General features: G+C 40.6%; 1 protein-coding gene across 1 annotated transcript in view; it reads left to right on the forward strand.

The window, feature by feature from the left end:
• Window positions 1–572: 572 nt before the first annotated feature.
• The window catches only part of ARHGAP29 (Rho GTPase activating protein 29), a 98810-nt gene continuing 74386 nt past the window's right edge, over window positions 573–24996 (forward strand). The window contains exons 1-2 of the mRNA XM_060232233.1: window positions 573–794; window positions 4884–5229. Coding sequence (XP_060088216.1) covers window positions 4968–5229 — 262 coding nt within the window. The 5' untranslated portion in view covers window positions 573–794; window positions 4884–4967. The remainder of the gene's footprint in view (window positions 795–4883; window positions 5230–24996) is intronic.

Here is a 24996-nt window from a genome sequence, read left to right on the forward strand (position 1 = left end):
TTTTCAGTGGTCTATCTCCGTAGACAAAGACATAGATCCCATACACCTCACCTCTCGTAGGCCTACCATTTTGAGCTAAGAAATATTAATATTCCCCAATAAAAAGTTGTTTGAGGTGTAACACCACTTCCTCTGTAGACTTTGTATGAAATAGGTGGCTATGAGCTGACTAGTACATAATCTCTTATGCTACATCTCCCCCTCAACTTTAGTCTCAGTAAGGCGCTGAAACCTGAATGTTTCGCTGTACATTGGGTTTTTTTTTTAAATGCCTGTTAAAAAAATCTCCCCGAAGTATAAATAATAACCAAAGGCAGGTACCAGAAAATAGGGACAGAGAGAAGACGCACCGTTTCAGCTACTTTTCCCCTCCAAAAACTAAAAGCGGACTAGACACGCGTGTACATTCACACGAAAGGGGAAACACAAACGTCCACCCCACCCCTGGAGGTGCGCGAGACGCCTCCTCCTCGTCAAGGCAGCCGCCCATTCCTCCTCTTTCACCCCGCCCGTACCTGCTGCTTCATTAGCATTGCCGCCCCGCCCGCTGAGCGGAGCCGTCCAATAGGAGTCGACATTTGGAGAGGGGCGGGGCGGGTCCGGGCGGGTGCGCTAGTGGCGACGGCGTTGGTCAGTATAGGCAAGAGGGAGCGAGAGACCGGCGGACTGTGTTTGTCCAGGGGGAGGGCTTAATGGGCGGAGGGGATGTGGCGGCACCCGAGGATTTGGAGCCGCCAACGACAGCGCCCTCGTGCCGGCCATAAGGCTGCCCTTTCCCTTCTCCGCTCAGGCCGGTAAGAGCCGCAGAACGCAGCTGAGGCGGGGTCGCGTGGGGAGGAGGGAGTTCGAAAGAAGGGGCGCGCAAGGCAGGTAATAACGACGTCCCTTTGCGGCTCCCCCCCCCCCCCTCACCCTTCTCTCTCCTTCAGGGAAGCTGGTGCTGCGCGGCGTGAGCTAAAACTCCGGGGCGACTTTCTGAGGGCGAAGTTGGGCTGGATAGGAGGAGCCCTTGTTCCCCCCCCACCCCCCATTTTAACCACCTTACTTCTGCGATCCTGACTGACAAATCTCCGCGCCCACACCTTGTCCACTGAGGGGAGAAAAGTGATATCAGCTCCTTTCCCTCCCCCTTCTCGTGCCCCTCTGCTGGGGGGGGGGAGTGGGCTGTTTCCGCCCTGCCTTCCACAACCCAGTTTCGTCCCCCAAAAGTTTGCTTTGGTTGCTATCTAGTTGTTGCTCGCTGCCTGCCAGCCTGCCTCTCTCGCTCTTCCCCCGCCCTTCCCGTCTCTCTCTGCGTTTGCAGCCCCAGCGTCTCCTTTCGATTGTATTTAAATCCTGGGCATGAGCAGCAGGAGAAGGGAGGAGGAGGACGACGTGCGATTTGGCAGCTGGCTGCGTGCATGGGCCGGGGAAGGGGGCTTTGGACTGCCTGCTGCAGAGTGGGAGACTGACGGGAGCGGACAGAGAGTCTTGCTAGGAATGCCAGATATTCCTTTGAAGGGGGCGGGAGTGCTCGGCCTTTCCTTCGCACAAATCTGGCCCACGCCGGGGAGTTGTGAGCGTGTTAATCCATGCATTTGTTTGTCAACAATTCTTGCAGTTAGGTGGTTGTCTCGGCCCGTATCACGCCCGCCCCCCCCCCCTTAGTAAAACCGTTGCTGAAAGCTCTCTCTTTTTACACCTTGCACGTTTTAGATTCGGTGAGGGAGAGGGGGGAACTTTGAAAAAGAGATATTTCCTAAGGTTTGTTTTTAATCAGGAATGTTGTGCATGAGAACTGAGCTGCCTGTAGGTCCCATTGAAGCCGGTGCAAGTTATTTATGAGGAAATACGCAGAAGTTTCCTTTGGTTGCTATCTAGTTGTTGTTTGCTACCATCCAGCCTACCTCAAGTTTGAGATAGTTATTCTAAAGAAAAATAGGAAGCAGTTTTACCCCTGTACTGCAGTGTGTGTTGTCTAGGCTGAAAGTTTTGCTTCTGAGTGATGGGAAAATACAAAAATACATGTTTTGTGCCATGGAAATTTTATATTGATAGTCTATTGGTCTGAAGACTGGGATAATAGTTGCAGATGAAGGCCAGAATTATTTCCTTTGAATAATTATGGGGACTTCTCCCACTGGGGAGAAGATGTAACATGTAGAATAGACTGGAGATCAAAAGAGGATTTCAAAACAAGTTTTCATTTTAAAAAACTAAATCATTGTCTTTTTATTTTGTGTCCGAAAGAGTTTTGGTTAACCAACCTGAGAGGAAGCACTTTAAAATAATTAATTATTCTAAATAAAATGTGACTTACAGATGCCAAACCACAAAACTTGTGTGTGTTTAGCAAGTTCTGCTTGTCTCACTGGTTGTTTGTCCTTTTAAAAGAAGGAAATTGTTAAGCGGAAGGTAGGCTTGCAGAACAGTTTTTTAGCTGTGAAAATACATAGGAGCTGAGGACGGTTGCACAAAGCGTTTGCATAACATGACTTAAAGAAAACTTCACCTGGGATAATTTTCCCATATGTCCTGTAAACCATATGTTCTGTAAAACATTGTTGACATGAGTTATATTTATACTTGGAGTATGCTTCACTTTGGAGCATTACATACAGATGTTTGGGGGAGGGGTAGAGAAAGCCCAGATGGAACTCATTTGCATATAGGCCACACACCCTTATACCAAGCTGGCTGGAACTGCATTCCTGCTCAAAAAAAGTCCTGACAGATTGCTTTTAAACAAATTTCATAGTTGTAATAAGCCTTTACGTTAAAATGCTGAACACAATTGAAGCATGTGTTCAGATATTACATCTGTAAAATATGTGTTCAGAATTTTTAGCATAATTTGGTTTATTTCTTAAAAGATATTAATTGGATATGCTTATATACACTAAAGCAGATCTTGTTTTTAACCAAATAGTAATTTCAGTATTGTTAAATTATTGGAAATTACAGGATGAGAATTTCAGCCTGACAGTTTTTTCGTTTGTACAGTATGTAGAGAAGGAAGGTTGAATACCTCAGTAAAATATAAATGAGCATAATAAATAATTTTCAGTTAATGGTATTGTTGAATTGTTGTACAAGTAAGGGAAGCCATTTTCATCCAGTCTCCCCATTTTGCTGTCTCTTGTACTTCATGATATTTTGTTCAGGAGAGTCCCCCAAACCTCAGAAGAGCTGAATGTTAGAGAGGGAGAAATTTGGGGTTTGTTGTTTTATTCTGGTTTTAACTGGAAATTATTTTTAATATACTATTGACTTTGAATCATAAGGAAAACTGAGGTATAAATGTTTTAATAATGCAAGTAATCCACGTAATGGTGATGGCCCTGTCCAGATTTTTGAATGACTTCACTCACTGGTTTTATATAGATATTTAAAAGCTTGGGGACCCCATAGATCAAAAGGCAAGGGATTGAGCCACATTCTTCCTTGCACCACTTCTGAAACTTACCCTCCAGGTAGGATTGGAATCACTGCAGAATGGCACCTCTCAGCCCAGAAAGGCAGTCCAGAAGGATACCATGATCTGTGGTATCGAAAGCCACTGAAAGATCCAGAAGAGTCAAGAGTTACACTACCTCTGTCCATCTCCTGGTGCAGGTCATCCACCAGGGTGTTTCAGTTCCACAACTAGGCCTAAAAACAGATTAGAAAGGATCTAAATGGGGAGACTGATGGGAGAAGGTGAGGAAGATTTTCATCAGTAAAATAATTCCAGTTATGAGATCCCACTTACATTATGCTTTAAAAGCAAGAATAAAGGTCGTTTCTGACTCTGGGGTGACGTCGCATCACGATGTTTTCATGGCAGACTTTTTATGGGGTGGTTTGACTTTATTGTGACAAGGATACAAAGAACTGGTAACTTTTGCTTATGAACCCCTAGTAATTTCAGACATCAACTTCAGGTCCTTGCAGTTGCATTGCTTGTAACTGTTTTTAATTCCTGAAGAAGTATGCATGCATGTGAAAGCTTATACTCAGAATAAAACTTGTTGGTCTTTAAAGGTGCTACTGGATTTGAACTTTGTTCTGCTGCTTCAGACCAACATGGCTGCCCACCTGAATTTTAATGTGTGTTATCCTCATTGTGCATCTTCTAAAATGATAATGTCTGAGGCACGTTAGGTACTCACCAAAAGCTGGTCCAGTCACACTCTGCACTGTGTTGGCATGGCACATATAGGGTTGGAGAAGAAAGTTTGAATGTACAGATTTTAAGAATTGTAGTACATACATTATACAAGTCTGTAATGTATACCTTTTAAAATTTTAACATGTGAAGCAGGCCTTGAGGAAAACTGCTTTTTTGTTGCAGCTTATTTTGACATGTACATGCCTTGAAATATGCCTTAGAAACAATGTATTTTCAAAGCGCATGTGCATTCTTAATCCAGATGGATTTTATCCAGGTTGTGACTTCCTTGTGTGAAGTTCTTTTTTGTTTTTAAATAATTGTTTTTATTGAATTTTTGCTTTATAACAAGGACAAAAACATTAACAGTAGAAATACAGGATAAAGTCAGCAATAGGGACATACAGTATGTGATTTAATACAATAATATCACACACAGTAAAATTAGTAACAAGGTCTGACATTAAGGATTTTTGTAATTCAGAATAGAAATTCTAATTTTAAAAAAGCTTGTATCTTAGTAAGGTATATATATTTTGGTCAGTACACCAGGGAATAGATTTTCAAAGTAGTCATAGGACTGCTCTCATTTGTTAGTGTCCATGTAGTTTTAGTTTCCAGATCTGCTCTTAGCTGAACATTTTCTCTAAAAAGGTACATCTAGTAATTTAGCATGTAAATACCGTTTGTAATTCATGTTTATTTGCACTGTCATTTTTGTTCAATTTATTCTTTTTTTTCTTTTCTCTCTCAGTACTTCCTGTTTTACTTGTCCAATGGACCCTAAATAACATTGAATGTTAAGTCTGGAAATTTCATAAACTCTGCAGCGGCTGGGATGTTGCGACAGAACGGCGGAGGCAACAAGCGTGGTTTAGGATTAACCAAACTATCTACCTCCAATTTCTTCACCATCTCTAACTCAGGAAACTGGGGGATGGGGCGCAGTACCAAGAGCAGCTCTCTGAGCAGTATTAGCTCCAACTCTGACTGTTATGACAGCACTGTTGTGGACCCAGAATACATTATGCAGTTGGTGAATGATGTCAGAAAATTTGCAGATGTTCTGTTTTATTTGAGAGAAGCCATTCTTTCAGAAGGTATGTTTATTGCTTCTTTGCAGCTACTCTGGTTGGAAAGTGGCTGTTAACGTGCTATTTCTTGCATATGTTTTGCCTTATACAGGAAGCGGTGGGGGGTTTCACCACACTTCCTCTATGAAACACTGTAGAAATTATTTCATAATTGGGTACAGATGCAGAATTTGAAGTAAGCAAAACTCAGTAATGATGTCTTTGTAAATAAACAAGGGAGGATATATGATAGAAATAGAGTCTACTAAACAATGTTAGGAGCTGTAGCTACAACTGGGCAGCAAGTGTTCTGACAGTTTACTTGGGCAACTGTTAACTGCTTGAAAAATCAAGTTTAACTTCTGTAAGTTTTCTTCTCTAAACAAGATGCTTTTGCTACTTCCTGCCAGTAGGTGGAAACAGCAAATTTGTTCACTCAGATTTATGGTCAGTGTTTTAATACACGAAAGTTTTGTTATTGAAGAGCATCAGCTTTCCTTAAGCAGTACAGAGGGAGTTTCTCACTTCTGAAATAAATCTCTTGGCATTATAACTTTTCACTTCTATAACTAAAGCTTCTATTGCTAATTGCTCCAATTCTGCTTTTAATTCAAGAACCTTATGAACAAGTTGATTGTGTCTTCATTGTATTGTGCAGTAGCAATTTAAGGTTTTGGAAACCAGATTTTTATGTTTCTAGAAATTTTGGTAATTAAGTATAATTTATTATTGCAATGAAGCAGGTGTCTTTCTTAGAAAAGGTATATAGACACATTTGTGATTTTTATTTCTTCAGAAACATGCTTTGCAGAGTAAGTGGATTGTTATAAATGTATGCAGCTCTGATAGGTAAATCAGATAATAAATTTCACTTTTGTACCGTTTATTTCAAGATTTATTGTTAAATTAGTGTGTGGATGCTGCCTTTGGAATTTCTGAGATGCACTACTGTTACTAATTTTAAACTGGCATTCAGTTAAGTCAACCACATTTTAATTCAGGGGAGGGATAGGCATTGGTACTTCCCATTGACAAAGAATGGGAGCAGTTGTGTCACTGGTTCTTTTTAAGTGGTCAGAAGACAGAACCTGGAACACTTGCCTTCACTTTTTCCATTTTGGGAGCCAATTCTTATATCCTGATCATTGTGTTTAATTTCAAATACATGTTAAACAGAATTCCCAGTTAGCATTATGTAGCGCCCCCTTCCCAGTTGTTTCATAGAACCACAGTTTGGAGCAGAAAGGTGGGATTCTTTTGAGAAGGATACTTGCATTCCAGTTTTGGATCCTAATCATGGTTAAGTTGGGAGTTATTTCTGAATTGCACTGGCCAAATAATAAGTTAATAAATATATGATTATCGATATGAGCATAATAGGGTCAGGTGCTCTGCTTTAAAAACATTGTCAGGAAGAGTTAAGACATAGCATGCAGATTTAGTTACATATGCAGCTGAGTTCTAAAGGATGGTCACCCTCCAAAGTTTTTTGACACTCCAAGGGCATCTCTCCCATGCTAGTAGCAGACTGTAATTGCGAAGAGTGCTTCTATTACAGCCCTGAGGTGGGCCACATCACATTGCTTAATGTTATCTCTGACCCTGTTAAACGAACTGTAACAAGGACTTTTTATATTTGTTTTAAATATTAATAAATACCTACTTCTAGGTATTTAAAGGCACTGCCAGTTATGGTCAAATGCTGTTGTCTTATTTAATGTACATAGGAAAAGGTTTCAAAATAGCAGTAGATTATAACTTTAAACCTCATCATCTAGTTATGTGTGAAAGACTTGTGAAACTTCAGTGCTGTACAGTAAGATCCTATTTGTCAATTAAATATAGCTAGATCACTTACAAAAACTGGTATTTCTGAAAGTCTAGGATTTCTTGTTTCTTGCAGTCTCTCTTCTATCTTTGTGCTCACTGAGCAACATCATATATATTTCAACACAAAATAAAAGCAAGTGTGGCCAGATTTAAAGTAAAAGTGAGTGCTTGTTTTAGCCAGTTAGATTTATATAGACATCTTGGTGTCATGCCATCTGGTTACACCTCAGCATGTTAGGTCATGCTACTTGACTATCTCTGAAAACATTTTTTTTCTGGTGATGAATCATGCTCCCCCCACTTCCAGATAGAGCTGCCATTTGCCTCATAGGATGTTGGAGACACACTGATGTAACACATTTTGACCTTGTTTATTTCATTATCAGGATTATTACAGCAATGTATCATTGCCCAATACTGTGTTTCACTACATTCAGTTTGATCTACACAGTTGTGTTAGGCTGCTTAAATATTTTTTTTTTAGAAGACGCTCATAACTTCCATCAAATATAAGGATGGCCATAAGCCTTTAGATGTTATTATGACCCTTTCTAGTTCATTTGTTACAATTGCGTATTCTGTTCTGACATGTTTTTAAAAGTTACCATTTGGGGCAGGACACTAAAGGTCTCCATACTAAACACTAGAGAACTACCAATGTAGCACTAGTGCATTTATGATCTTTTAGTACAAAAAAGAGAGAGAATATTTATTTATTTATAACCCACAAGCTCTCTGCAACAGAGGACATGGGGCAGTTCACAGCATATATAGTTGTATTTTGGAAGTGTGTTAGTCTCTATAGATCATATAGGTAGGATTGTTGTCTTCAGAAAGTGGTGTGAATATGAACTTCTTTCAGTTAGGAATGCTGTTTTTTTGTTAAGAGGAACAGCATTGTGTTGTTTGCAAAGGAAAAACTGGGTCCTTCAGACAAGTCTAGATTATTTAATAGAAAATAATCTCTGTAACACAGGTAAATAAGAAGCTGGTACCAGCTAACCTGGTGTGAATTCATTTTGAGGAATGCTGCCATATTTTGTGTTTGTATAGCAGTTGCTGTATTTGAAATCCCTTATCTGCTGAATGCCCAGTAAGTCTGCTTTTGAGCAATTGTGGTAAATATACATGGTAGTTAACCATATCTTATACTTTTAATCAACTAACATGAATTCAAAGCTTTAGTCTTTGCTTCAAATCCAAGAACATTTTTTTGTTTTTTATGAAGGGTTTGTCTGATAAGCTGATTTGGGCATCTTTATTCTTGAATATCAGAATTATCCTTCTGTTTGGCAACTTAAACTAATGAATGCCATAATTTATCAACTTGTTCTAGGTGGGTTGTTTAGCTGAATCAAGGCAGTTTCTTTACCTCACTAGAAAGACAGCAAGCTTTAGCTGGCAAACAGGGAACAAGTGAGAATTGGAACTCTTGCCATTGCATCTGAGATTTAGACAGTTGCATTTGAATATATGAAATACATTTCCTGACATAATTCTGAATAGAGTTGATCCTAGCACACTATTTTACTATTTCTATGGTCATCAGTACCTAGTGGGGCTCTAATCCTAAACCAATGCCTAGTGGAGCTCTAATCCTAAAGCAAATAGAACTACACAAAATAATTAGTTCTTTTTTTAGATTTTTATTTATTTTTCAGTCTGAAGTAGCATTCATACCAATAATAGAGTCATGTCACAGGATGCGAGCTATCCACACTCAAGAAGAACACAAACTTCTTAAGAAATTTAAGTAAGAAAATGTTTCATTAAACTTGAAATCCAATGTTTCATGGATAATGAACTCTTATTTGTGACATATTAATCCTATCAAAAATATCATACGTGCACCAGTTTAAGCTCAAGTTTTGTGATGCTTTATTTAAGTTGGTTTAAGGTTGATATTGATTTCTAAATCTCCTCTAAGACTGTGTTAGATAATACCAGTGATTTTGACAAGTTCCACCAAAGATTCCTGAGTAAACTTAGCAGTCATAGGTTCTCTTATGGATTAAAAACTGGTTACATGACAGGAAACAAAGAGTAGGATTGGGGCCAGTACTACTTTATTTATTCATAAGTTATCTGGAACTAGGGGGGAATAGTGTAGTGGCCAAGTTTGCAGATGACACAAAATTATTCAGGATGGTGAAAACCAAGGCTGACCGTGAAGACCTCCAAGAGAACCTCCACAAACTGAGTGGGAAATAATGTGGCAAATGAAATTATATGTTGGTAAGTGTAAGGTGATGCAAATAGAGACAAAAATTCCAACTTCAAGTATAGGCTAATGGGGTCTGAACTTGCTGAGATTTAGAGGGGAAAAAGATCTTGGTGTGAAAGTGGACAGCTCAAGTGTACTGCGGCAGTGAAAAAAGCAAACTGCTTTGGGAAAGGAATTAAGAATAAAACAACCAATACTGTTATGCCCCTCTATAGATCTGTGGTGTGGCCTCATCTGGAATTCTGTGTATAGTTCTAGTCAGGGCTTTTTTTGTAGAAAAAGCAGAAAAAGCCCAGCAGGAACTCATTTGCATATTAGGCCACACCCTCTGACACCAAGCCAGCAGGAACTGCATTCCTGCTTTTAAAAAATTCCCTGGTTCTAGTCACCATATCTCAAAAAGGACATTGCAGAGCTGGAAAAAAGTACATAGGAGTACAACCAAGATGATTAGGGGATTGAAGCACCTTCCCTGCAAGGACAGGTTGAGGAATCTGGGACTTTTCCGTTTAGAAAAGAGACAAATGGTGGTGGTGGGGAACAACAACATGATAGATATTTATAAAATTATGCATGGAGTGAAGAGTTGACAAAGAGAAATACTGCTTTACACAGAATGATTAAAATATGGAATTCACTGACAGAGAATGTCCACAGGAATAAAAAGATTTAAAGGGGGATCAGATAGATTTGTGGTGGGTAAGTCTATTAATAGCTATTAGCCATGGTGACTGAGGGGAACCTCTGCACTCAAGAGGTGCTAAACCTTTGAATCCCAGAGCTTGGAGGCAACATCAGAGGATGGTCTTCGCTTCTATGCCTTGTCGTTGGCCATCCAGAGGAACTGGTTGCCCACTGTGAGAGACAGGATGCTAGACTAGATGGACCATTGGTCTGATCTAACAGTGCTCATTTTACATTCTCCCTATAATAGGTTTTCGTTTCTGATGGGTATACTACAGATAAAATCATGGAATTACTTTGTTATGTGGTATTTACCCTCCTCTTTATCCTTCGGCATTTGTATTCTTTGAAATTGAAAAAGCATTAAAGTTGAACCGTGAGTAGTTAGTGGTAGAAAGTGTCAACCTTGCCATACTATAGATGAGAATTTTTAAATGTTTTTTAGTCTCATCATTGGATGTTATAAGGTTGTGGGTTTTTTTAAAGTTTACTATAAGCTTTGCCTATTTGGGCATCATTTTGCACACTGCAGATTTATGCTCAGTACAGCCACCTGCACTACAGGGTTAAATAATGAATAGTGAAATTGTCTGGACAAGAATGGACAAGGATCTTGTTGTGGGTCGGTCAGGACTCAGCAACAGCAAGGATTCCTCAGGAGAAGAAGAGTCTCAGGAAATTGGCTCTGAACCAGCAGAAACTGGATGAGCTGCAGGTTTGTTAGAGTTCACAGAGGCACCAGCATTTCGTTCCAACAGAGGAAACCCTGGCGGCTGTTACCAGTCCTCCAGTTTCATCCATACCCTTTGAGTGCCAGAGACAAAGTCTTAGAAGGGAATATCAGGTATTTTGGGGGTATTTTATTTATTTGTTTGTTTGTTTGTTCTATTCTATTTTTAGCCCACCCTTCCCTTATAACAGACTTAGGGTGGGTTACATCATAAAATCAACCAACAGTAAAAAAACTAATTTAAAATATATAACATTTAAAATTACAGAGTAACAGTAGAGACTAAAATGGCAAATTCTGTCTCACAGACATGGCCTGTTGTCCAGGTGCAGCAGGTCTTACAGCACTGGGATGGAATGAGGGGGGGAGGCCAGTAACAAGTGATGTCCACTGCCTCAGCTGAAAGCCTGGCAGAAGACCTCTGTTTTACAGGCCCTGAGGAATTGAAGTAGATCCCACAGGGCCTGGATCTCCAGGGGGAGCTCATTCCACCAGGGGTCAGGGCTGAAAAGGCCTTGTCAAGGCCAGATGGATGTCTCTGGGGCTGGTTATCACCAAAAGTTGTTGGGTCACTGGTCGTAAAGACCTATGGGGCTCATTCAGGGAGAAGCGGTCCTGAAGGTATGCTGACCCCTGGCCATATAAGGCTTTAAAAGTAAGTACCAGCACTTTGAACTGGATCCAGTACTCAATGGGTAGCTAGTGCAGTTCACAGGATTCAGCAGGATACAGATCAAAGGATCTCATTAATCTACTGGTATACTACAGGCTTTTATTTAGCTTTTATTCAGGTTAGCTATACCAACGAGAGGATCAGCTGGGGTGGTGGGAGGTGAGAGTTCTGTGCTGCCTCAAGTGCTGGGCTCCTCAAGCCAGCTCTGTGTGCTACAGGGAGAGACCACCATGTACTGATCTTGAGGCCAGCCAGTTCTGCATGCAGTGGCGAGAGACCTCCCTGTTGCATGCATGCAGATCCTGGGGTCAGCTTCTCCTCGCCTGAAGTTTAAACTGCCAGGTAGGAGAAGCCTTCCAGCCAGGTCTGTTTGTGGCATTGAGAGACCTCCTTGCCACGCACAGATCCTGGGACCAGCTTCTCCTGAAGCATGGTTTAAACCGCTTCAGAAGAAGCCATAGGTATTTTTCTTCTCAGGTCTATTAGACATGGAAAAATTCAGGACTTCTGAAAAATCCCAAGTCCCAGTACCATACTGGGATTTTCCAGAAATAACTGATTTTTTTTTTCTGGGTCCAAGAGACCCAAACAAAAAAGTACTGATTTTATTTGTGGATCAGGAGATTAGATGGGGATTTCTTTTAAACTATTTTTTCAGAGTTCTCATGATACTTACTTAAATTAGTAAGTTTAAATTCTGTTGACTAAACCACCAATTGCATTTCAGTTTCTTTATCGGCATATGCAACTATACATTGTATAATATAGCTTATTTGTCTGGACAAGAATGGACAAGGATCTTGTTGTGGGTTGGGGATTTTTCAGTTTAGAAAAGTTAAAGTTGAGGAAGCTACTTTAGTTAGTCAATAATAGATCTGAGAAAAAGATTAACAATACTCGCAAAGTACATATAGTGTAATGGATAGCTTAAAGATTCAATTAACTTGTTAAGTCTAACTTTCTCTCTGACTTAAAGTTGTGAACACTTGCTCTCCCCCAATCGCATACTCTGCATTCCTTCAGAACAAATGTTCACTTGTTGCTATAGTGTTGAAGATCAACAGTTGGTAGGGGTATGTTTCTTAAGCAAGTGCACTTGAGTGTTCAGATTCAACTCCTGGTTAACTTAATTTTTGTTGATTTAAATGCCCTTTAAAAAACTTTGCTGTTAAAAGAAACAACTGTTCCTAACAGTCTTATTTCTCTTCTGGCATTAAAAAACAGCAAATACTAGACTTTATTCCAGATTTTAGATAGATGAGTGTACTTGAACCCATGGCTGCCATGGCTGTTAATGCCACTTACTGTCTTATTAGTACTGACTGAGTCATAAGAATTATGTTCCTGTCACATACATACAACACATCCAATATTTATACTGGGACTGAACTTATATACTGAACTTGATGAATGCTAACTTTTAACTGAACAAAGATCAGCACTCTTAATGCAAAAATTCAAATTGAGAGAAATTATGCTTATTACCTTCTGTGAAATGTTGCAAGGATTCTTTGCAAAGTTAAAGCTTTGTGAAGAGGAGTTGTTAGGTTCTGTGTGGTACAGAGTGGTAAAGCTGCAGTCCTAAGCTCTGCTCACGACCTGAGTTCAATCCTGATGGAAGCTGAGTTCAGGTAGCTGGCTCGAGGTTGACTCAGTCTTCCATCCTTCCAAGGTCGGTAAAATGAATACCCAGCTTGCTGGGGGGGAAATGTAGATGACTGGGGAATGGCAAACCACTTTGTAAAAAGTCTGCCGTGAAACGACTGGTGCTTTCACAGGGGACTAGCTTTACCTTTTAACTAGAACAGACTGTTAACAGTTCTGCAGTATATATACAATGGATATGATTAAGTGTCATCAAACTGTCAGTTATTGAGCTTACTCTTTTTACTAAAGCTGTGACTTCAGATATTTGCAATCACATGCCCCCTTCTCCTGTATGGGCCACTTACTGGGTTTAATCCCATTCAGTGAGAATTCCAGCAATGAAGATTTTTAAACTCATTATCCCCACCCCTCGGTCCATAGACTGCAGATGCAGGCAAAAAAAATTCTCCAAGTGTGTGCAGCTTCTCAACTTAGTGCCCTTGACATGCACAACCTGTGGCTTCACTAAGATTTTGCAAACCTTAGGAAAGTCTTGGGAGTGCATTTGTAAGGTATTTACATTGTAAGCTCATGCAAGCACAATAAGTTAACTCTTAAAGAAAGTTTTGTGAGTGTTGAAATTGTACAGAAAAGAACTGTACTCTCAAACTATTCTGGTACTTAAAGAAAGCAAATCGAACTCTTTAGTTTACAGTGATTCACACTAAGAATATCAGTCAGGATTTAGAAATCTTTTTCTGTAGCAGCACTGTTGTGTAATTTGAGAAATGTTGGCGGATCCATTCCTATGACTTCCCTAAGTTTCAGGGATTTTGCTGTTTGCTCTTGGTATTCTGCTTCACTGATTTTCTGAAACATCAATGGAAAGTCTTTAGGGTAGAATCTCCAGAAGTGGAATTCAAATTCTAAATGGGGTGGACTTGCAAGAATCAGTTCATGCCCAATTTTTAGCATCCGGGGTACTTGAATTTGCTAACTAAAGAACAAACTGTCTTAGACCATCCTTTTTTGGGCAGGAGCTCACAGGAACACAGTTCTGGCTGGCTTGGTATCAGGGGATGTGGCCTAATATAGAAATGAGTTCCTGCTGGGCTTTTTCTACAAGAAATCCCTTTGATGTCAGGGGGTGTGGCCTAATATGCAAATAAGCTTGTGCTGGGCTTTTGCTACAAAACAATCCCTGGGTAATAATATGCTACTTTGAACAGTTTGCAAGGCAAAGTCCATTTCTTTATTAGCACTCTAATTTCATAATCCTGGCTCTGTGTGGTCTTTTAGGTGAGTTGTCAGAAAATACCCCTTTCCCCAGTTCCCTATAATGAAAATGGGAAAGCATATAGAACAAATGGCAAATAATAGTAAAAAGAAAATGAATACAACTCAAGTAACTTTGGCTGGATCATTTTCATCCTGCAAGTAAAATCTTGACTCTTGAAAAATTACAATTAAAAATTCTATGAATTTGCCATGCACAGAACAGGTTGTGTAAATAAAGTTAATAGTTTTGGGGCTTTCTACTGCAGTCCTTTTAAAGAGTCCTATAGGCTCAGCTGATCTTTGGGCTAGTTTCCTACCAGCTCAGCTGGTCTTGTGGGGGGGGGGCAGGGGTTCTCATGTAGTCTCATGAAGACTGCTTCCTGCTGGTTCAGAAGATCTTCAGGCTGGCTTCCTGTGAAACTTCATTTCAACAAGGCTGGACAAGAAGCCAGCCATCCCAAAGCTCTGAGCCAAACGAAAGCACTCTGCTGATCCTTGGGGTGACTTCTGTGTAGTACCTTTAAACTTTAAAGAGACTGCAGTAGAAAGCCCAACAACCAGCTTTCCACTGTTTTTTGGATCTTTTCCCAATATAACTGATTTTGGGGGGATTTTTGCCCCCCGTTTCCTTTAAAAATCCTGGATATCTTTGGGATGCCAAAATATACTGGACAAATACTCATTTTTTTGGTGGGGGGGTATATTTTCAGCTCAGGTAGATCCAAATGCACACCCCTAGTGCAAACTGTTCAGAATGACCGTTGGGCACCTTTCCTATCTGTGGAGGCTCAACAGTATAAATAAGATCAGTTTTTCTCATTCATGAATGCAGTGTTAGGGACCATGGTGATGACCAGGAGATGACGTGCTTCTGATATATTTTTCTACTTCCATTTGCAAGTTTTTCCTCCATTTGAAAGTTTACTTGTATTCTGTCCAGATGTGAATATCTTGTATCAAACTGAAAAACTGATAATTGGTGACATGGCAAACATAAATGAATCTCATGGCATCTTAAAGACTTGCAGATTTATTGGAGTTTAAGTTTTTATGAGCTAGAATCCATTTAATCAGATGTATGAACAGTCAGCAGATACATATCCATAAAGAGGAAAACACTGAACAGGGTCAAAAGGCTATGAAGTGTAAGCAGTGTAATCTGACTGGGGTTTTTTTTGTAAACTGAAAAGAGTACAAGAGCCATAGGCTGGAAAAATGACATTCTGTTGAGCCTCTGGGACTTGCAGACATGCAGACCACTGGCTTAAAGCCAGCTGGAAAATAAAACCATGCAAAATGAAAGATGGTATGTGGCTTGTATTTTAGATAGTTGTTTAATTTACAACTGGTGACAAAGTAACTGTTGTACAGTGCCCACAGCAGTATATCTGTCATATGAGAAAGATGTTCTTGTAACTCTGCAGCGTTTAAGATTCAAGGGTCTGAATTAACAATTGTTCACTACTGTACTAGTTAAAGCTTAAATATAAGCAATTTTATACCTTCAAACTAAAAGGAGGGGTTTGTGTTTTTGGTCATTAGAGTTCTTGAAATGCCTAAAAATTATTGACTATCTCACATCAAATAAAGCTCTCAGCAATCACTCCTCAAGTATGTTTTTATTTTTAAAGATGTCTTCTAAAAAGTTGTTAAATGGTGGATTAAATGCTTAAATTGTATAATGCATCTAGGATAGATGAAACTGGAATCTTAAGGCTTGTGAAATTAAAGTTGAAAGAATGAGAGTATTGAAATAGATGGATGGAAAATTGCTTTGTAGCAATATTAGATTATAGTTTTGCACTGTGAATTTTTTGGAGTTTTTCTTCAGCTTAAATCTAATTTTTCATACTAACAATTCATAGTTTATACCATAATTAGCTTCTTGTCTTGTTTCAGCAGAGAAAATAGAACTTTTCCACCTTCTGCTTCCGGTTATATAATGTTTTTGGTTTCTTTTATTGGCCATCTGGTGATGTCTACATACTCAGTAGTCTGTTTGGTTGTCTGAAGCATGTTCGCAGTGAATAAATTGTAGTTTTCACAGAATTCTGTGAGTTGCTCTCCTGCTTCATTTGGTGCTCCTAACTCAAATTTTCTGACAGTATTTGATTTTACTATGTTTCCTGCTTTTATATTCCAGTCACCTGTGATAGTCAGCACATCTTGTTTAGATGTGTGATCAATTTCTTCTTGGACACCTGCAAAACGGACACCTTTCCGTTTCTTCCTTTTTAGCTTCTGTAGTTGGTGTGTAAACTTGAATGATGGTTATAGTGATAAGGTTTCCATGAAGTCTGATATTTTTTGGTCAGACTCTGTATTATAGTACCTGACTGCTTGTGCTACATCTCACTTCACTGTTACAGCAATTGTTTTTTTCTGTGTTTGTCATTCCCTTAGTATAACACTTAGTTCACTCACTCCCAGGATTGCAATGTTTTAAACATTCCATTGCTCATTTTATGATCTCAAGCTTACCTTGATTCATAACTGTCACATTTCATGTTCCTGTTATATGCATCAAACAGCTTTGGACTTTTCTTTTGCATCCATTGACATCAACAGTTGAATGTCCTTTTGGCTTTAGCCCAGTTGTGATTAAGAATACTGCTAGTCATAGTAGCTACCTTCAAGAATTCTGCCCCCATCACCACTGGAACTATCCGTTCTCTTCTGCTGATGTAGCCATTGATCCCTGAAAGGGGTGGATGCAATTTGATCTGGTGTCTCAGCTCTGACTATTCTGCCTCAAGTGGCTCTGCTAGGAGTTTAGCCTTTTGACAGGGTCTAAGCTCCTTAAGGTATTGCTCTAAGTTTTGCTGACACACACAAAGCCCCTCACCATATTAAGGTGTGTGTCCAAGAGGGTAATGCAGTAGTGGTCCTGAATCACTGCCTGGCTGTTGTGGTTAAAAGTCTAAAAGTGAATAGACACCTTTAGACACATTCTGCAAAGACAGAGGTAATGCTGGCTAGGAGTGTGAAGATCTTGAAGAACATTGTTTTCCCCACTTTTGATAGCGTTCAGCTGAAATCCTTGGGGTTGTGTGGGATCCAGCTTTATTACTGGAGAAGCAACTGCAAAAAAAATGCTTTGCACCAACCCAGCCTAGCCTGTTAAGATTGCCCCTTTCCATTGATCTGGCCACCTAGATCCACACCACAGTAATGAAGCTAGACTACTGTACATTGGTTTCTCCTCAAAATCAAATAGGACACTCCAACTATTCCATAATGTTGCATCTCGACTATTATTCTGCAGACACTCCATTAGCTGTCCATCCATTATTGGGTTCAATTTACTGTATTGGCTGTGACATTTTTCCATCTTCTGGGCATGGAGCTGGGGTCACTGGGATGTGTGTGTACGGCGTGGGGGGAGGTATTTGTGAATTTGCTTTAAGAAAAGCTCATGAAGCGTCCACAGTGGTACTCAAGGCATCTGCAGTAGGATCTATGGCTGCAAGGGCATCCATTGTATGGTAGAGAAAGTTGATCAACATACTCCCAGAGGACAACCACCGCACCGTAGAAGGGGCCAATCAGATCTTGAAGGGAGTTTCCTTTCTCATGAATGGTGCCTTGGATTCCATGATCTTAGCCTCCAGAGCAATAGCTTCTTCTGCAGCAGCCAGATGTACCATTTGGCTCAGAACATGGTTGGCACTTGTTCTAAGAATATTGTTACGTTGTACTCCTTCTGTTATGTTCTACTCCTCTTATTTGGAGAAGCTGTAGACCAGGGGTGTCAAACATGCAGCCTGAGGGTCGAATCAGGCCCCTGGAGCGCTCCTATCAAGTCAATTAGCAACTCACTGTTGTCTGCTTCCTTCTCCCTCTCGTTTCCTTCTGCATCACAACTTGCTTTGCCACGCTTGCTCAACTGCACAGGAGATACAGAGCAAGACTCCTCCCTTGGGGAGGAAATGGAGGAAGTAGAGCCAGCTTTGCCAGACTGTCTTAGTTGTAAAGCAGAGCTACTGAGCCAAGCCTCTCTTTCTTCTGTTGACTGAGGCTCAGCAAGCCAGTGAGGTGGATTAGGCTGAGTGTGTGTGTTTGTCTGTGTCCTTTATAAAGTTTATATCTCCCCTACCTGGCATATATTGTGACACACATGGCCTGGCTCGACAAAGTGAAGATAACATAACAAATGAGTTCGACACCCCTGCTCTAGACAAAATCCTGGTGGAAACCAGGGATATAAAAAAGGCAGTGCCCAAGTTCATACGCTACTAGGAGTGCAGGTTCTCATAGCAGCCTTCCTTTCGTTCACAATGCATGCTGTCACACTTTTGCCAGGTCTCCAAAAGAAATTCATGAAATGCTAGTAAACAGCCATTTAGATGCACCACCTTCAACAAGTTCAAAAAGTCAGGAGGCAAACAGTTGGAAAGATCTGACATGGACTCCAAGATCAATGTCGGGACTATTCCACATTCCCCGTCGGGGCATATCTGCCACATTTCCAGCATCAATAGGAGTCTCCAACAGGTACAAAATAGAATTTCAAATGCTGCCACCCACACATTTTGTCCACTTTCTGGAGTACAGCAGCTCAAAAAAGAGGCAACGAACAATGGAAGCCATTCAGTATCTACTAGATATAAGAGTGATCAAACATCTACCAACCAATGAAAGACAGAAAGGAGTCTGTTCCATATTTTTCACAGTCTCTAAGAGATTGGGTGGCTGGCAAGCAGTATTGGACTTAAGAACTTTGAATGGATGGAAACCTTGCAGTTTATAGCAGAATGTCTGCAGCCTCAAGAACTATTGACCTCTATAGACCTCATGGAAGCATATCTGCATATCCTGATTTGGGGGGGTCACCAGAAGTTCCTCTGGTTTTGTTACAACAATCAGCATTTTCGGTTCAGGGCTCTACCATTTGGCCTATCATTGCCCCTGAGCTTTTATGAAGGTTCTGGTAAACCTTGTCATCTTGCTTAGGGAACAGGGGATCCACATTCACCCATACCCTGGGTGACATATTGATAAGGGCCCCATCACTAGAGAGAGCACATGACCAAAACCATCCATCAGCTACAGGACTATGGCTTCTTGGTGAACAGACAGAAGAGCTCTCTAACTTCATCTCACCAACTGGAGCATCTTGGGGTCATCATAGACACCATGTCAAATGGACAGTTCCTATGGATAAGCATATGGAGTAGAGGTCCATCAGTGGCTATTAGCCACAGCTTATTGTTCGAACTCTCTGTCTGGGCAGTGATGCTCTGTATTCTTGTGATTGGGGGGGGGGGCATAGTGGAAGGGCTTCTAGCCCCACTGGTGGACCTCTTGATGGCACTTGGGTTTTTTGACCACTGTGTGTCACAGAGTGTTGGACTGGATGGGCCATTAGCCTGATCCAACATGGCTTCTCTTATGTTCTTTTGTTGCTGTATCAAAAAGCCTAGAAAATCAAGGTGGCAGCATTTTCTGTCATCAAGTCTTCCTCCTTGATGATATTAGCCACCCTACAGGGCCTAACGATTGCCACCATAGATATGATACAATGCGGCAGATTTCACACCAGACCACTGCAGAACTGCTTACACTTGTACCAGTACCACATATCCAAGAAGACAGATTACCCCATTTTAGTTCCACTGAAGGTGAAATTCAGCCTTCGCTGGTGGAAAAAGGTAACCAATCTGACTCAAAGAAAACCTTTTTGGGTTGGGGAATGGACCCAGATTTACACAGCCTTACAGCTTGGGGAGCATGTCAAGACATCCCGGTCCAGGACACATGGTCCACTGCAAAATCCAAGCTGCTGATCAGTGTGTTAGAACTAAGAGTGATCAAGCTGGCTCTACTGCGCTTTGCTCTGAAGATCCACAACCTCTGTGTTCTGGTCTGGATGGACAGTATCTCTGCCAAGGCCTCCATCAACAGGCAAGGAGGCTCAAGATCTATCCTATTACACAAGGAAGCCTGCCAGCTAATCTCATGGCCACAAGATCATCTAGCTTCAATAAGGATGGAACATACAAAGGGTGTTACCAACATCCAGGCATATTGGTTAAGTTGCCAACAAATCAGACAGGAATAATGGTTCCTAAACAACAAGATCTTCCAGCAAATCGTGAACCAATTTGGATAGCCCGCAGTGGACCTGTTTGCATCTCCAAACAGTCACAAATTGAACTGCTTTTATACCCAGTATTTCCATCTGAAAGCAGAATCTACAGATAACCTAACGGCTCCATGGACAAGGGAACTTCTTTTTTCCTTTCCTCCTGTTCCACTACATCCCAGGCTAATAAGGAGGATTTGGGAGCTCAAGGCAGAAGTTTTAGTGGTAGCCCCATATTGGCTGAGATGGCCATGGTTCACAGACCTATAACTTATCAACGAAAAATCACCAACACTACCCATTTTTACAGGGGATGTTACACCAGGGTCCGATCCTCCACCCCCATCCAGAGTGGTATCACTTGACTGCATGGAGATTGAAAGGTCAAAGCCGTTACGTCTGGATTATTCTCCCCAGGTGACCAAACGATTTTGGCATCTTGAAAACCCTCTATCATAAGAATCTACAACATCACTTGGAAAATCATTTGTACGCTGGTTTAGGAGGAAACAAATGGACCCTAATCATTCTAAGATTAAGTCAGTCCTACAGTTTCTCCAGGATAGTATGAAATTGGGCCTAAAGGCAGCCATGCTATGTCGGCACGCTATGTCTTCTGTGTTGTCTAAGGAGCACAAGATGAGTCTGTCTAAACACCCACATATTTCCCATTTTCTAAGAGGCACCACTCTGTCTCTACCTTCTCAGGCACACAGATTTCCCACTTGGAAACTTAATACAGTTCTGGTGAAACTAACAAAATCACCCTTTGAACCTATCACAGAAATCTCTTTAGCATTCCTTTGAATGAAGGTCATCTTAGTAGCCATGAGATTGGCAGGTGGGTCAGAATGACCTCTGCATTTTCCCCAAGGAAAAGGTAGCACTCAAAACTGAACTGACCTTTTGACCAAAAGTCCATTCAGACTTCACCACAGATCTCAAGAGATACACTTGCCCTCTTTTTGCCCACATCCTGTGCACCCCAAAAAGAAGATATGGCACACACTGGGTATTAGAAGAGCACTAGAATGTTACATCCATAGGACCAAGGACATTAGCAAGACAGAATCACTGTTAATAAATCTGTCTCTACCCTACACAGGCAAGAAGATGCCCAACACCTCAGTAAGATGCTTAGGTTATGCATCACTGATACCTACAAAAGTCAAAAGATACAGGTTTCTCTAGGAATAACTGCCCACTCAGTAAGGAACACAGCCACAAATATGACCCTTGCCAACAGAGCATCAGTTAAAGAGACTTACAAAGCAGCAGCATGATCCTCTATATCTACATTTATTAGATAAATCAACGTCTACGACTCAGCAGATGCAGCTTTCAGTTATAGGGTCTTACAGCACATCCTAGAGGACTCAATGATGAACTCCTGCCCTCTCATTAGGAACAATGCTGTAAGATGTTCCACAACATGTCTTCTGCCTCAGAGGGAGAATGGATACTCACTGTGAAGGATACACTTCATAGTCATCTTGGCCTTTCCACATCACCATCACTGTCCTTCAGGAATTAAAAAAACCAACAACCCTATCCCAACAGCAGGAAAGGGCGTATCATTCCACTTTCAGGCTATCTTCTAGTTATGTGTAATTCCTGATCTTGTCATGTTTCTTCTAGTTCTGATTGTTATATATGTTGTTTATTACAGTTATAAGAAAGATAGCTACTGCATATCAGAATTGCCAAACTGAGTTGAGGGTGACTCCCAATATGAAGTTAAAATCGTTAGTTCCTGCCTCCCTGCTTTAATAGGATGGGACTCACCTGACTCACCCACAAATGTCCTCCTATCCTCAGAGGAGAAGGACCAGTCACAGTGAGTATCCAGTGGTCATTCTCCAGAGACTTCTTCTAAGACACAGCTGAGGTGACAAACACAAGATGGTGATCACCTTCATACCTGTGAATATCTAGAAGCATTTGGCAGGCTGCTATTCAAGAAGATTGTGGAACTAGCTAGCTTTTTGATCAAAGCAGGCAATTGATTATTGTATTTAGGAGTGTGTAGGTGAATGTTGCCAACCCTAAAAGAAGTTGTCTGACCTGGCATAGGATCAGGTAGGCAATATCTGAGGCTTCCTGAAATGACTCTCAGATCTCTTAACAATGTGAATTAATTGTCAGGAATTTTAACAGAGCCTGTCTTACACTTCCCCCGCCCCCCAATTCCACCTCGTAAGTTGCCTTAACCAATCTCATTGTCTTTCTTGGAGGCAGGGAAATTTTTAAACTGAAGCCATCCATTATATTGGTCCATTGTGTGCTACTTGTGTGCTGAACTCGCTGTTCCTTGCTTCTTAGGAGAGCATCTTCCTTAGATTAAGCTAGATCCCAGCTGGGTGGATCCTGCCTGGACAGCAGTTCTCAACGGACTAGTCTGATTTATTCATTGCTACTACTAAGCTAAGACTTTCCTTTGTCCTCTTACCTGGGGGAGGGTTAGTAAGGAGTGGTGCATTTGGTTGCTGGTTAGGGGACTTTGGGAGTGGAGGTGTTTTGGTGTGGTGCTCTATGCAATTTCATATGCAGCTTGTGTTGTTCCTTTTTTGTGCTTCTCTAAAGTTTCTGTTTCATTGTATATTTTTCTTGGTTTATTGGCTTCAGTTTTGGATTTTCAAACTTTTTGCAGATTAATAAGTGATTCGGGGGAACATCATTATTTTATTGCTTTGGTTTATATAGGTAGGCTCTATTTTCTCTGATTGACAGGGTGGGTGCACACTTCACTAGACAGACTTTCTGGAAGGGCTACTTGCAGTTAGTAAGTTTGTTCCTTCCCTTCCCCCAAAGATTCCAGGAAACTAGCAGCCATTTTCACACCTTGTTCAATTTACAGAGAAGATGTCTGGGGCACCCTATTCAAGGAGTTATAAAATCAAACCCTTTTGTCCAATTCATTTGAACCATGTCATTTAGAAGACAGGCTAGATAAACTAAGTTCCCTGATATTTTGAAACCATTTGGTAAAATGGTTTTGCTCATGAAAATCTGCCATGCCATTTTTTATCTATGTAAAACAATGGGCAGAGATCTGATCCTGTCTTAATGAAAACAGAAATGTAACCCAGCAAGTCTTTGTGATACATCAACAGCATTTCTGAGAATTTTTTAAAAAGGATACAGCCTCATTTTCTGGAATGAAAGTAAAATAACTTTTTCAGTACACATGCCTAATTGTGTTCTGACATATTCTGGAGAACTAGAATGCTGCTAATATTCTCCAGTAGCTGTTAATAGCATCTCCAAATTTCTCACATTCTTGATTTTCCTAATATGCTACTGAAGAATCTACAACAATTTTGTGCATGACAGTATCTGTTAGGTCACGTGCATGCTGGAACATCATAGGTCTGTCTATGGAGACATTTCATCACCCTTGTGGAATGAAAAAATTGGGACTAGCATCCAATTAAAGACTTTTTGGTGTCTCGTTTAATTGGTTGAATCCGCATAAATGTGGTAGTACAGAAGAGAAAACATTACTTTTTAGAATAAATTGTATGTGTTGCAGTATACAGCAATTCAGAAGATATTCTCTCTTTTTAAAAGAAAAAAATGTAATCTAAGATGATGCTCACTAGCCAGTTTTTGTAAGTACAATAATTTGTTTACACTCTTGCTTTCCATTTTGTATCCTGGAAATGATAAGGGAGACATATCTTTGCAGACATCTGCTTGACAGGCTTGCTTCCCAAACAGGACTTTTAGGTTATACCACACTATACAAAGTCATACTGATCAGTGAAAACATCATGGCTGGGGAGGACTCTCATTCAAACAAGGATAGTCCTTGTTTGAAGTTTTGCATCTATTTGGCATTAGTTTGATTCCAGTAAGTGGGGGGGGGGGATCAAATACTGTGTTTTTAAACCCACTGTGAGAAAGTTGAGTAGAGGGAGAGCGCAGGCTTCAGCCTTGTACAGTTCCCTCCTCTCAAGCCTCTGCATGGTACCTTTGGGGGGGGGGGGCAGGAAAATGTTGACATGAGATCAGGCAAGGGGCCATAGAAAGAGACAGCCACCTTGTGATCTATTCCCTCAACCTATGGGTAGGTACTTTTGCTTGTTTTGCAGAACAGAGACTAAGGTACTTGACCTTTTAACAGTTAAAAGTAAAAGAAACAAATCATGCTTGAAGGTGGCAAAAGTATGAGATCTCTCTCCTGATGTAAAAGCAATCATGACTTCATTAGACATGCTTCTACACACTGACAGGTAAAGCAGTCTACTCTACTCTTTTTTTAAAAAAAGTAGAATACATGGGTGAGGGGAGAAAATTCTGCTTCCCTTTGTTTTACTTTATCTTGTTCCTCTGAGGATCCCTGCACTCCCAGCCTATTCTGCAGGTGTAAACTTTAATCGTGGCTAAAATGGATATCCTTCTCCTATCTGCCAGGATTTGAGAGGGCAAATCCTTTGGATGATGTCTATAATCCAGAGTCCAGAGAATTTCATTGAGAGTCGTGGATTGAAAGTTATGGATGGGAATGTACTTTCCATTGAAACCAAAGTAAACCTGTCCTAAATACATTAATTACTTTGAAATAATATCAAAGAATCCAAATACAGTTTTAATGAACAAAACAAGCTGAACACAAACTGAAGGTTTCTGAGCAGATCTCGAATACTCAAGTATGTAAAATAACTATTACTCTATTTTGTAGGAAGATATATTTTGAGAGT

Source organism: Heteronotia binoei, chromosome 2 (genome assembly GCF_032191835.1).
Source record: "Heteronotia binoei isolate CCM8104 ecotype False Entrance Well chromosome 2, APGP_CSIRO_Hbin_v1, whole genome shotgun sequence".
Taxonomy (NCBI): domain Eukaryota; kingdom Metazoa; phylum Chordata; class Lepidosauria; order Squamata; family Gekkonidae; genus Heteronotia; species Heteronotia binoei.